This window comes from Pelodiscus sinensis, chromosome 2 (genome assembly GCF_052426305.1).
Source record: "Pelodiscus sinensis isolate ZL-2025 chromosome 2, ASM5242630v1, whole genome shotgun sequence".
NCBI lineage: Eukaryota > Metazoa > Chordata > Testudines > Trionychidae > Pelodiscus > Pelodiscus sinensis.
Genome location: NC_143053.1, coordinates 154961127 through 154975599, shown reverse-complemented (window position 1 = coordinate 154975599; position 14473 = coordinate 154961127). Strand labels below are relative to the sequence as shown.

General features: G+C 40.2%; 1 protein-coding gene across 11 annotated transcripts in view; it reads left to right on the top strand.

Moving 5' to 3' along the window:
• FHOD3 (formin homology 2 domain containing 3) overlaps positions 1 to 14473 on the top strand; it is a 592306-nt gene that overhangs the window by 554366 nt on the left and 23467 nt on the right. For 8 of the 11 annotated variants that reach the window (XM_075921655.2, XM_075921653.2, XM_075921651.2 and 5 more), the window contains 3 exons: positions 4211 to 4234; positions 10447 to 10618; positions 13428 to 13589. In XM_075921655.2, coding sequence (XP_075777770.2) covers positions 4211 to 4234; positions 10447 to 10618; positions 13428 to 13589 — 358 coding nt within the window. The remainder of the gene's footprint in view (positions 1 to 4210; positions 4235 to 10446; positions 10619 to 13427; positions 13590 to 14473) is intronic. The other 3 variants (XM_075921652.2, XM_006128123.5, XM_006128121.5) reach the window with 1 other exon arrangement.

The following is a 14473-nucleotide window of genomic DNA, read 5'->3' as shown; positions in this document are numbered from 1 at the left end:
ACGGCTCAGACAAGTTAGGTAAGGAAAAAAAAATGCATCAGACCCATATTGGGATTGTATTTAAGTCGTTGAGTCACAATCATTTGTAGATCTTTCCTGGCAATAACCTTTCACATTTTGGAAATCTGTCGTCTGGGAGAGAATGTTAGAGCCACATCATTATCTCAAAAAATTTTCCTTTTTGGACTAGTCCCAAATAAAGGAAAGGTTCTGAGTCTGTGAAGAGGGTTTAAGATAGGTATGCAAAATTTCAGGGCTACTGTTAAGGTACTGAAGTGTGATAGTTGCAATGCATGCTAATTTCTCTGTAACATTCTGGAGGAGTTAAAAAGTGATACTCATCAAAGTGATTGCCAACTTAAATATTTAATTTTCTAAATAGTATCTGTAAGAATGGTGCATTGTCATAGGTACATGGGGAGGTTGCGTTATGTCTGCACAATGTACTGCTATCGCTACCCTGCAGTTAGATTGAAACATATGTAGCCATATTTAAAGTGGCTTTAATCTAGCGGGCTCTCATACTACAGTAGTAGCAATGAAACAGCAGCAATACAGACATCAACTAGCTGCCCATATAGAATCCCACATTAGTTTGAACAACCTGTGCTGAAGCCTGTGCTGCCATAGCCATATTTTGCTGCTATGAATACCCACACTAGCTAGATTAAATCTGTCATGGACATGACACATGCTACAATCACCCTTCTTCCCATCCTTGATTTTAGTGTAGAAATAACCCCACGTCTGCCTTTAGCTACTGATGTCAGTCACACATTTGCAGAAGTGATACACTTCACTGAAGAATAAGTAGGAAAGATGGGAAGGAAATGTTGTTATACCTTTGAGCTTTTCAATTATTTTTAATAACATTGAGTAGTAGATAAAAGTACCCATCCCCCCAGAATTATACAGCTCTTTTGTATAGTGCTTTAGAATTTCCATTCTAAAAATTCTATTTAATAGAAATAATATTTAAATATGGAAAAATCCTCACACATATGAATCCTAGAGTGATTTTTAAAAGGTCTCCTGAAATTGTGCTACAGCCTGTGAAGTTGATACAAAAGTTGAATCCCTGGGATTTGAATTGGAGATCCTTTGAGCTATATAAGCTAGAGCTCATGCACAAAGAAAGCTAGGGGTGCTGTTCAGCCTAGCTGCATTCCTCCAGTACTGTTTGGTTATGGTAATTTTGTTAACATTTTCCTAATTCAAAAACATTTCTCCATATATTTGACCATTAAAGAAAGAAGAAAGAATAGAAGGAAAATTCCCATCTAATTAATCCTTGATCTAACTAGGCAATTTACTTACTACTTTAACTCTTATCCTTAGTAACTATAGGGTTGCACTCTGGCCCACAATGTGTTTCTACATAGGGAAAGAGATTTGGTATGAGTATATAGGGATAATGGGTGTTATACAGACTGCTTACTCCTTCCATCCAGAGCAGGTGGGAGAGGAATGGACAGAACTTTGACTCTGTCCCTCTCGGTACACATGACTGGAACTGAACAAGCATAGTAGGCCAGGAATAGTAGTCAGTGGCTGACAATAAGCCATCAGCAAGATACTTCTCCCTGGAGCAAATGGGGGCGCAAGAAGGAAGTTGTCTTCTAGAACCTGGAATGCTCCTGCTGTCACAATCTAACACTGGTATAATAAATAAACTGCGCACACAGCCTAGATTGCTTTCTGACTATGGAAAATGCACTTAGCATTGTTCTCTGCTCCTTTTCTTTTCCTCGAGTGCCTCTCGCAGATTACTTTGTGCTTTTGCTTCATTTTCTTCCTTCCATTTATTTTCTCATCATTTTGTGGCTAGATTAATAAACAAATAGTCTCTTGGTTTCCAAGGTTCACATTAGCTTTGCATAACCGTTTTTCAGAGGAATTTGTTTCCCCTGGGATTGCCAGGGGAAAAAAAAACTTACCATAGTGTGAATAACAAAACAAATATACCTGGTGAGGTCCACTGCAAAATGTCTGGCTGCATTTCAGTGCCACTACACCCAAAGGAAAACAAACAATTCACTCTCTGAACCAAATGTGCCCTTAAAAAGTAATGTTAATGTGCTTCTCAGCACTCTCTTGCAGCTAATCTTGTCATGTAGAATGTGCCGAAAACTAGAGGAGAGCCAAAAAATGAGGCTTTCAGATTTAATTATGAATGTTTGATACATTTTGTTCCCCAATCCCAGAAAAAAAATCAGTACTGAGCTGAAGATAAGAAAATATGTATTAATAACTTGCATGAGGTGGTGAATTAATGGAACAGTGTATTTTTTAAAAATACAATATCCAAAAACTTAGAAATTCAAAATTTCTACTTTAATAGATATTGATAAAATAAATGCCTTCCTATACTGCCACCTGAGAATACTTCATATGAGATAGGTGTGGACAACTGGGGAATATCTCTGTTATTTTTCATGAATGGAGGGCGGTGTGTTTGTGTGATGGGTTACTTTCAGTGCAGCTAACTGGAAGAGGTAGTTAAAAGGACCAAACAAGGAAGGCCAAAAACACTAATGTAATTAAGAGTCCTAGAGGGAACAATGGGAAGCTGCTAAAAGGGGAATGTCTCCTGTGTGACTTCCCAACACTAAGGCTATATCTACATTTACATTTGCTCGACAAATCTTTTGGCATTCTTAACCCTAACCCTCCCCATCTCCTACAAACAACACGGTTTTGTCACAACACGTGCATGTGTGAATGCTGCTTTGCTCCTGCCAACAAACTGAAACCCGCTTGTTGGGAGTGGAAGTATTTTGTTGGCAGAAATGCCAACAGAAAGCATTTGTATGCGCCGACTATGTCAATACAGCTTTGTTGCTAAAAGTTGCATAGCATAGGCATACCCTTCATCGGAGGACACTAAACATTAAAGGACACTGGACCTAGAAAAGAGAGCGGGGTCAGGTGAGCTGAGAGACACTGCACAGAGAGTTTGGGTGAGAAGATGCAAGGAGACACCTAGACTGAGTGAGAATCGGTGTTTATAGCAAACAGGTTACAGGTTGTCACTGAAGAGAAGGAGGACTCCAAGACTAAGTCAGGTCTACTAAGGGGCTTGAGAGGAATGCCAGGTAAAGGCTCCCAAAGAAAAATTCCTGCAGGCCCCCAGTCCATTGAGTCTGCTAGATATCCTGGCTGGCAACCGGAGGGATGTAATCTGGAGAGTCAGTCAGAGACTGGTTAAATGGCAGGACCCATCCTAAGGAAAAGTAGAGGTATAGGCCTGTCAAGGGATCTTGGAAGGAACAGCCTGCACAGGCACTGTGACTCACAGGGGTATAGGAAAAACATCCCTGAAATTTGGCAGGTTAAACTCTTGATACATTGGTCATTGGGCCTGAAGTCCACAAATTTGAGGCAATCTTAAAATTCATATACTGTGGCTTCAGGATACATAAACTATGGTTTGTATAGCCTAATTACAGGGGTATGCTGGGTTTGAAATGTCTGGAGTCCAGGGAGTGAACAATCTAGATGGTGAAGGGTTAATTTGTTTCTATGATTTCCAGTGCCTTGTCTCAGGGATTAAGGGTCCATCAAAGAACTTTAAACGTGTATTTTATTTTAACCTCTTTAAAGTCAACTCTTGCTTGAGTGTTTTGTTAAGTTTTGTGATATTCTTTTGTGTTTGGTTTCATCATTTTCTCCCATTTCGAGTTACATCCTAATTCATTCATAAATAAAGCTTTTTATCATAAATGTTCACGGGTGCCATTTGGCTTACGGGTATTATGGGTTAACATAAAACTAAAAAATTGGGGAACACTACTTATGTGGGAATAGAAGATCTGGAATATCTGAGTAGCCAGTGTCAGGAGCAAAATATCAATTAACCCCAATATCTGGGGTAGAATTCAAAGAAGATTTGGATTGTAGGGTACACCTATTTTTAACCTGCAAGGTGAAAGAAAGGGTGGCTTAGTCTAGCAGAGAGGGGTTGGATGATTAATAGGCTGGTGGTTTTAGATGAGTAAATAAAATGCTATTTCTGCAGATGATAACAGCATCCATTAATATTTGCTTTAATAAAAGTAAGCAGCAAGTTGGTTCCCATATGAAGTCCTTATCTGCCTTTATTTACAGGTCATCTTGTTGTTTCTTAAACAATATCATGCTTTGACCACACTGTACTTGCTAAACATTACTCTTTGTCCTTCTCTGTTCTATCCTTTGTTTCCTCTGGTAGACTGATGAAGAGGAGGATGTAGAGGTATGGTTCTTTGAAAGAGCATGTTGTTTTTACAATCCCTGTGTGCTGTGAGATCTAATTCTAACACAAATAGCATGGAATGCTCAAGTCCATTAGCTCAGCTGGAACTGTGCACTATGACTTTTAATTCTCATGGCTTTTTGACTGTCACAAGACTTTAGCTATAAAGTAGCTTTTCCTATGAGCTTAAGTGCTCTCCTATAAATCCTGAGGCCTTAATTATCTAAATCTTCCTTTCTCTTGTTCCCAAAATCTAGTAATTAAGTTGACAGTTCCCTTAACTATTCTAACCCTCAATAATCTGAGTGTTAGGGGGGAAACCACTACATTTTGGATAAAGGGTCCCACGGCAATGGGGTAATCAATGTTGTGCTATATATGCACAAATCTTTATTTTATGAGCAGTTCAAACATCTGTCTATATATAAGGATGCAAAATGAAATGCTGCAACATATGGGTGGTGAATCCCAAAGAATTAAACAATGGAGAAGTTTATGAACTGCTTAAAAATCCTCTTAATACCTGACTCATCAATAAATAGTGTGCCAGGTGATATATCTGCTGTATTCCCAGTGGAAAAGCCTATTTTTATGTAGTGCATTCTTTGTTCAAAAATAGCTTACTCATCCAGTTCATCTAACAAAGCAATTTGATTGGCTGATTGTCCAGTGCTTTATAAAGACAGTTCATTTGCACAGTCTTTACAGGTAACCAAAGCATCAGTATTTGAAAATGAAGGATATGTAGGAAGCTATTTATCTAGTATCTCTGCTTCCCCAAAGATTATAACTCAGTATCTGGTGGGGCAGAACATGAGGGATCACCAAGAGAATGACAATTTGAACTGATTAGATGGAATAATATGTGCTATTGAGTTAACATTTGTATATAAATATTTGACTAGTATGTGCATTCTAATGATTATGTGATGATGGTCTCCTTTGGGGGTTTTTGTGTGTGTGTGTGTGTGTGTGTGACATTTTGTATCTGATAACTTTTCAGCCTACTGTCAATAATCTTTTTAAAACAAGTCCATCATGCATTGCAGTAAAATTTATCACTAATATTTTTCTAACCTTTATTTTCACATGTGAAAATCTAGCATTTATGTGTTTTCTTCCTCCAAATGAAGCAAACTCTAGGCATGCACCATCAGCAGCGTATCTCAAATTAGTATATTTAGCTCAGTGCCTTGTCAGGATTATTTCTTTATTATTTGGTTAATTTACAGATCTAATCAGACAAATCATTTTGTTTAAATAGTATCATTCTCCCAGTTATTTCCAGATCAAATATTTTCAGTTTTCAGGTAAAACAATGGGGTTTTCCTAACAGCCAGCCCTGCAAACTCAACATAGACTCTGAGGGTCTTTTCTACAAAAACCTACAGGGTTTTTTCGAAAAAAGTGGTCTTTTTAAAAAAAAACTTCCCCTGTGTCTAGACTGCTGCCGCGTTCTTTTGAAAGTAAATTGAAAGAATACGGCAGTTTTTTCGACCACAGAAAACCTTGTTTTATAAGAAATAACGCCTTTTTTTGAAAGTGCTCTTTCGAAAATGGCGCTATGTAATGCAAACTGTGCTTTTTCAAAAGAGAGCATCCAGATTGCCTAGGTGCTGTCTTTCAAAAAAGTGGCTTTCTTTTTCGAAAATATTGGTTGTAGTCTAAACACTCTTTTTCAAAAGAGGCTTTTTCGAAAGTATCTTTCAAAAAAGCCTCTTTCAAAAAAGGCTTGCAGTCTAGAAGTATCCTGAGAGTCAAGCTGGGTTCTTTCTTTCTAAAAGCAACATCACCAGTAATAAAGGCTCAATGAGTACAAAAGGAGGAGTAATATTCAACACGCTTGCTCAGATCTGTGTTATGTCTGCAGTACTAACAGGAGTGAGGAGAAATTTACAAATAGTTTAGCCCCTGGTGCTTTCAAATATAGCTCTGAATACAACACTGGGTCAGACCTGTTAAGTAACAAATTACCATTTTTGTGAAATCATTTTCAGGGTAGAAACATACTTAAAATACTCTTTCTGACAGTGAACCATGAGAGAAAGTGGTATATTTTAACCTTAACACCATTAGGCTGAAAGAAATATAACATGTTCATCCTCTGAAAACATCTTGCTTTCTTAAAATGTTTTGGTCTGAATAAGTTCTTAGAGATCATCTGATCCTGCTGTATGTTGCCTGGCCTCATTCACAGGCAGGTTTCTCCTGTAACTGTTGAAACCTCAACCTATTATTTCATTAATTTATATTATGTATATGCAACTAATTTAGAGTCTGTTTCTTAATGTTGTCTTGGTAATACGGAAATCATACACAGACTGCGTGAGTAAAGGGCATGTTCCAAAATCTGTTTGAGGTTTTGTTTGTTCTTCTTTCAGACGCCTGCAATTTTTGTGCTCCAGCCATAAAATTACTTGGCAGCATTTTTTCAGTGTTGTTCTTAATGTATTTTTAACTTACTGTATGTAGTTGCTATTAGAATGGCTTGACTGATTTCCATAGATATGTAGGGGGGGCAGGAGTAGAGAGGGAGGTTAGAGACAGCAGAAAAATGTCTCCTTTCATGGACAGTGCAACTACTTGTGCTCTGCCAAGTTAGTATTAGTTGATGCTACATAACAAACTTAATTACTCCTTACTTAGCTAACTTGGTTCATCTAGTGTGCCCATCATTCTGGTATTTGAGTCTCAAGGGCTAGCTCTTATGCAGGGTCACACAGCACTTCTTTGTTTCTCACCCTGTGCTCTGATGGGAAGACGAAAGCCCATACTTATGCCTAGGACTTCTGAGATTGTATATGCACCTTGGTACTCCATACATACTTCAAACAATGTATGGAGAGATACACAGTGTCCACATCAAGCTTAAGCTATACCAGAGCTGTGTCATATCAACACGACTATACGGCTCAGAGTCCTGGCAGATGACAGAGTGTGACCATGCCAAGCTCTCATCCTTTCACACCACCAGCCTTCATAAGATACTTCACATCTTTTGACCGAAAACAATCTCCAGCCACGACCTGCTCCAGCGATGTCACCAGGAGGACATGACCACTATCATTATGAGAAGATGCTGGAGATGGATAGGGCATGATGAGAAGGGAGGCAGACACCATTGTAAAGGTAGCATTTCACCGGATGCCTGAAGGACGACGGAAACGTGGGAGGCACAAGACAACATGGTGGCGTACTGTTGAGGCAGATATGAAGAGAATGAACTATAACTGGGACACACTGGAGAAAATGGCCAAAGACAAACAAAAATGGAGAACCTTTGTTGCTGCCCTACACACCAGGGGGTGTAATAGGCATTAACTAACTAACTCCCTTGTTCATACAGCTATCAGGGTATGAGAAGTGACTGCTGCCTCATTCTTTGAGTCAGCCTGTACTGCAAATGAGTCTACCAGGCAAGGATCTTTGCTTATGTGCCTACTATGTGATGTGTCATATTGTCATAATGACATAGTTTCTGTACTAGTTTTGTAGTCTTTAAAACTAAATACCTTCAATACAGAATTAGAACTCCTCTGACCATACACCACTAGTTGTCCCCTACCCCTCTTCACTGGAGCCCATGAAACAGCTATAACCCATATTCCATGAGGACCCCATCCTGAGGGAAATCTTTCCTGAATCTCTTCTTCTAGCCTTCAAACGATCTTCCAATCTCTGCAAACTCATCAGAAGCAAGCTCCCCACACCAGGACATGCCAATTTGAAGTAGGCCCAGAACCTGCCAAAACAATAGATGCAAAATCTGAAGACATATCGCTGATAAGTACCCCGCACAACACACCTTTCAAGGTCCCTGGATCCTTCATACACTGATCACAGCATGTGGTGTACCTCATCCAGTGCATTAAATGTCCCAATAGCAAATATCTAGGTAAAATCAGATAATCGCTATGCACTCACAGAAACTCACAGGAAAATGATAAAAGACCAAAACACCCTATCACCAGTGGGTGAATACTTTTTACAAAATGATCACACTATAGCTGACCTGTCAGGTCTCATCCTCAAAGGAAACATGCACAACAATTTTAAAAACAAGGCTGGGAGCTTAAATTGATAATTTTGCTCTATTCTAAAATTAATGAACTGAATAGAGACGCTGGATTGATGGTTTATTACAATAATCTGTAACCCCACTAACAACTCCCTGCTACCTGCACCCCCCTCCACCACCTTTGCCCTTCCTCCTTATGACTGGAGCAGTGTTAAAGGGCCATTTCACCTTGTGTGGTCCTTTGAAATGTGTGTTAATAACTTATGCTATATTATTTGTTCCATCCAGCCATTTCAGATTTTGGCAAGAGGGCCAACCTGTTCATACCATGAGAGGGGGGGAGAGGAAAGAGTGAGAACATAGGGGCGTGGACTGAAGAGAGAGGCTTCAGCAGCGTTACTGAGCGTTCTCGGTACAAGCCAACCTTCAAATAGGAGAGGGAACCACCCCATCCATCCTCCCCCCTACACATCATCTCTACCCAGGGCATACTAGGCAGTGAAAAACTCTACTTTTATTGGCAGACAACTTAGCACCTAGTTGACAGGAGCACTGTATCTAATACCTATATAAAAGAAAAAAAATAATAAATATTAGACTCACTCAGCCCTAACATGAACATATTTTGACATCTGTGTCAAGTCACTTAAGAGACAATGATTAGCCTTAAAATTTTCATGCATATTCTTACATTGTTACTAACTCTGTGGAGAGAGACAGATCCTGTCAGGACTCCTGGACTCTATCTCAGCTCTGGAAGAGGAGTGGGGTCTAGTGGGTTACAGCAAGGGGCAGATACATTTCGGCTCTATATAAGAACGTCAGAATGGCCAGGCTGGGTCAGACCAATGGTCCTCCTAGCTTTGTGTCCTGTCTTCCATCAATGGCCAATGCCAGGTGCTTCAGAAGGAAGAAACAGAAGAGGCAATCATCATGGTCCATCCCCTGTCTCCTATTTTGTTTGTTTTAAATCTGCAGCCTATAAATTTAATTGGGTCTGCTTTTTGTGTTATGTTATGTTAGTGAAGGGATGAATAACATTTCCTTATTCCATTTTTCTACACCATTTCTGATTTTTAGAACTCTGACATATCTCCTCACCCTTTAGTCATTTCTTTTCAAAGCTAAAAAGTCCCAGTCTTGTTAATATCTCCTGATATGGAAGCTGTTCCTTACTCCCTTGATCATTTCTGTTGCCCTTTCTGTACCTTTTCCAAATCCAGTATGTCTTTTTCTAGATGGGGTGACCAGGTCTGCATACAGTATTCAAGATGTGGGCATATAGTGACTTTATATAGAGGCAGTATGATATTTTGTCTCATTATCTATTCCTTTCCTAATTATTCCTATTATTGTGTTAGCTGTTTTAGTTTTTAGACTGCCAGTGCATATTGAACAGATGTTTTTAGGAAACTATCCACAAGGATTCCAATATCTCTTTCTTGAGTGGTAGACCCCCTATTTTAGACCCATTGTTTTTTGTATTTATAGTTAGGATTGTATTTTCCCATGTGCCTTACTTTGCAATTATCAACACTGAATTCCATCTGCCCTTGTGTTGCCCAGTCACTCAGTTTTGTGAGACCCCTTTAAACTCTTCACAGTCAACTTGGATTAGTCACTGTTTACTCCTTTTTTCAAGAACATTTCTGAGAAGTTTAAAAGCAGTAGTCCAAATGCAGATCCCTGCAGCAAAATACTCATTTCTACTCTTTTTCCCCCTATATTTTAAGTGGAGTACCCAGAAATGTTTTCATGATGGTCTAACAATCCTTCAGTTCTTTGAATGCCCAGTCTTTTGTTATTCTTAATCACCCTGCCTCCCTTCTTTTGTAACAAATTCCCTGCCCCAAAGGCAAAGCTGTCAGCAGCTCAAACTCTGTTGCATTTAAGAACTGTCTTTGGAGCTAGAACATGGGATTTAAGCAGACATCAAGTATGAAATCCAGGGGTTCAAACTCAGAGGAGGGGGCTACTGCGTCCCCAGATTCCCATAAATGGCACTCATGGTTCCATCTTATAATTAGCTGTGACACTATGTACCTTTCCTAGACCTAACGAGGAGCTCTGTGTAGGCTCAAAAGCTTCTCTCTCAGCAAAATAAGTTGGTCCAATAAAAGATATTACCTCACCCACCTTGGCTCTCTAACTAAGATTGTGTCAATTAAACAATGAATTCTTTTTCCTTCTGCAGTCTGGAAAGTTCTCCAGCAACTCCACTCCGTCTCAGAGCCAGCCACAGGGTCTGCAGTATGCTGAAGATGCAGCAGAGCATGAGAACATGAAGGCCGTGTTGAAAACTTCCTCCATCAGTGGGGAAAGCCCCACTGTGCTAGGAGTTCGCACTCGAAGCAGAGCCAGCAGAGGTAAATGCTGAATATTTATTTTCTCAACTCCCTTTGGGCGTTGCCATTATTTATTGTGTGTGTTACAGGAAGATATTAAGGTCATGCCGCCATAGTGGGGTGCTGGCGGTCTAAAGAGTCAAAAGAAAAAAAGCAGTGTTTGTTACTCCACACTCGTTTTACAAATGGGTCATGGACATTTTGAGTGGTTTGCCTAAGATCAGGCAGGTAGTCTATAACTTGGACAGTGAGAGTTGCAATAAGGAATAAGGACCATTTAAAAGTGACCTCTCCTCCCCTCACCTTCCATCCCACATGACCCTGGCTCCCCTTTAAACCATCCCCTTTAAGCCACAGTCTCTATTCCCGTGGTCACTTTTTATTATGAAATATAGTGGAAATCTGCATAATTTTTTCTAATAAAAGCAAATTGAAAATAGCCACATGACTTGTAGGGTTACCATATTTGAACTTTCACAAAAGAGGATACCCCTAAGAGGGAGCGTATCTGTATCAGTATCTACCAACTCATGTTATATGTTACACATTAATACAACGTGAGTTGATAGATACTGATACAGATACACTCCCTCTCGGGGGGGAGGCAGTCTTCTTTTTTGAAAGTTCAAATATTGTGACCCTACACATGAGGCCACAAACTGTTGCTTAAAGGGCTTGAAGCTCATGGGAAATGGTAGGGAAAGAAGAGGGGGAATCCACAAAGTTGTTGAAGGGAGAAAAAGAGATTATAAATGTATGCAGATTTCCCTGCTATTTGATTTATCCTACTGCATAGAACTGTAGTGGACACCCGAGTCTACACCATATATACGAGCTCAGTGTTGTTTTTGTAAAACCAGTTGTAAAAAAAAATGAAATTGTAGATGAAAAATCAGTCAGACCAGTCACATGAAACCATTTCACAGTGAAGCACTAGTAGTCCATGGGTAAAACATAATACTCCCCAGGCTTGAATCAGTACCAGATGAAGGGCAGGGGACTAGACTCAATGACCTCTCAAGGTCCCTTCCAGTTTTAGCGTTCTATGAGTCTATGAATGTACACATTCATGTCACTTAGTGCCATATTAGGGCCTGTGATACCAGCTGGTAAAGAGAGAGCTTATTGGTGGCAGGTCATCTACCTTCCATAGGCAGCTGTGGATGTGTTTGCAACTCTAGCGGATATTTCTTCTTCATTTGAAGCCAACAGTTGTCAAGTGTCAGCACTGTTCGGTTCTGAAAATTAAATCCTGGGAAATCAAATGTTGTCCCGATCTGCGATGTGCAGACCCAGTCATCTGACAAAGGAGTGCAGTAGTACACCCATCTTTGGCAATGAAATATCCTCTGGGATATCTACTCATAAGAAGTATAGCAAGCAAACCTCTTTCTTGTTGCTGAATCACAGCACGGAGAATGGGCTCATAAGCTCATTTTCCTTTCACGATTTTTTTTACAGCTGTGGTTTCTCAATTGAAGGCCAGAATATGGTTCTGGGGTCCAGGGCATATACTAAAATTTAAAGTATTAAATCTTGGTAATAAGTCTTGTTCTTCATGGTATTCTTTTCCCTCATGTATGGACATCTTATCAGTTACTGATTCCTTTTGGTACCACTATGCTCGTCTAGTAAAACATTTTCTGGGTATTTGATTAAAGCTTTGATGCCTGGCTCCAAAAGCTCCCCATTTGAAAAGCATCTGAGTAGCTAAGATACAAAGAAGTAAACAACTCACACTGCTCTGCAGCAAGCTAAACAGTGGACGTAATTCATTAAGTGCTAGTGAGGAGTGTGTCCTGTAATAAGATTCAGTTCCTGTCGGCTTAAAGAATAACAGAGGCAGCTGTCAACCGAGCCAGACAGAAGCCTTTTAGGAGCCCTGTCGTAATAGAAGTGCTGTTGACGGGAGCCAGGAAAAAAAGCAGCAGGACATACTGCTGCTCAAGACTGTTCTTTACTGTCAACAGTGAAGTGCCGAAGGACGGTCCCATCACTGATGTTTCTTTAAGCTGGCTGTTTACTGAGCCAGCTCCTTTGGAAAGCTCATTGTCATTATTCTTCCAACTGACTAACCTTCCAATTATTTTTTAAAAAAGCAAATAATAATGTCTAATGGAGAAACCAAAAGATGGGCCTGATGGCGACCTCTCTGCAGCAGGGAGGGCCATAATGTCACAGATCTTTTGGTTCAGAGACATAGCTCTCTGGAGATGCGGGGGGTGGGGAAGAAGGATGTACATGCGTGAGGTTTCGACCAAAATTGCTTATATAGCTTTTCAGTCATAGCATTTTGGCAAGTACTTTTGCTTTTCTGCTTGTAACAGAGTGCATGCAGTTGTGCCAGGATCTATCCAACCGTGTGGTGAAAAAGTGATTTCTTCCTTTCAAAGGGCTAAAAACAGGTTCTTTCCTCAACCATATCCCCTTTGTGCCACAAGCCTGGAAGCAGATGTGGGAGAGTCAGCTTCGGTGCTACCCACTGTGGCTCCAATGTAGGGAGTAAAAGGGGATGTGAAGAGAGCATCCTGCATTCCAGCAGTCCCCAATCGGTGGACAGTCCCTGGGTGACTATTGCCAGCTGCATAGGCTAGAGCAGAGCCATGAGTTTAAGGCCAGTGCAGAACTCCCTTATAGTTCACACTCTCCTCTGATGCTGCAGAGTAGCTGGGGTATTATCTACTATTTTCAACAAAACGTAGAGGTTGTCACCCTGACAGCTTTAAAGCAGCCGTCATTGAGCTTCCTGTTGTCATTCTGCAGTGGTCCAACTACAAATATATGTGATGTGGGGAGGGGACTCTTTTACTAAAAATCCAATTCTTTCCAGGCCGAATCAGTTCATGGAATGCTGCTGGTGATGATTCACCTAATGCTACAGATGATGCAGCTGATGAGATCATGGATCGCATTGTAAAGTCAGCCACCCAAGTGCCAAGTCAGCGAGCGGTGCCTAGAGAGAGGAAGCGGTCACGAGCAAACAGGAAGTCATGTGAGTACTGCTGATAAACTTGTAGCCAAGGAGAGGAAAACTGTCTGTCCATCCACTCTTTTCATATGCACATCTGTGTGTGTGTGTGTGTGTGTGTCTGTCTGTCTGTCTGTCTGTAAATAAAATGCAGGGTCAATTCAATAGCTTATGTAAATCAACCTAACATCAGAGATTTCACTGAAGTCTGCACAAGTGAGGATCTATCCCAAAATGTTTCAATTTAAAATGTTCATGTAAGTGATAAGCTATTAGCATGATTTAAAATTTACTTGGTAGTTGGAAAGTTCAGAGTTAGATATTTTGCTCTGGCAAACAGCATACAACTTAATGGTAAAAGTACTCTGTGGAAATCAGAATTAATATTAGATGAAGAAACGCTCCACATCTTAAAGCTGGCTTCCAAAATGTAGACAATTTAGCTGCATATTTGGTAAAATTAGGTATTGGACATCAAAGCCCATTCTTCTTCTTCAAGTGTTTGCTCATGTCCATTCCAGTATAGGTGTGTGTTCACCTCATGCACAGTCACCAGAAGGTTTTTCTTTGAGTAGTATCTGTCAGGTAAGTTCCAGAGCTCTATGTAGCTCTTCATGGCACTCAATATAGAAGTCTGCCAACCTAGCACCATTTCAGTTCCTTCTTTCCATACAGTCCACTTGTTGAACTCTGAAACCATCTCCAACATTTGCTTGGGAATCACTAGATGGGAATGGACTTAAGTAAGCACTTGAGGAAGAAAACACTACTAACCTTTCCATAGCAGCTGTTCTTTGAGATGTGTTGCTTATGTCCATTCTTAAATAAGCCTTCCTCCGCCTCTGTCAGAGTTGCCAACAAAATAATCTGAGGGGATCTTAAGTCAGCAGGCTCCTACATACAATCAG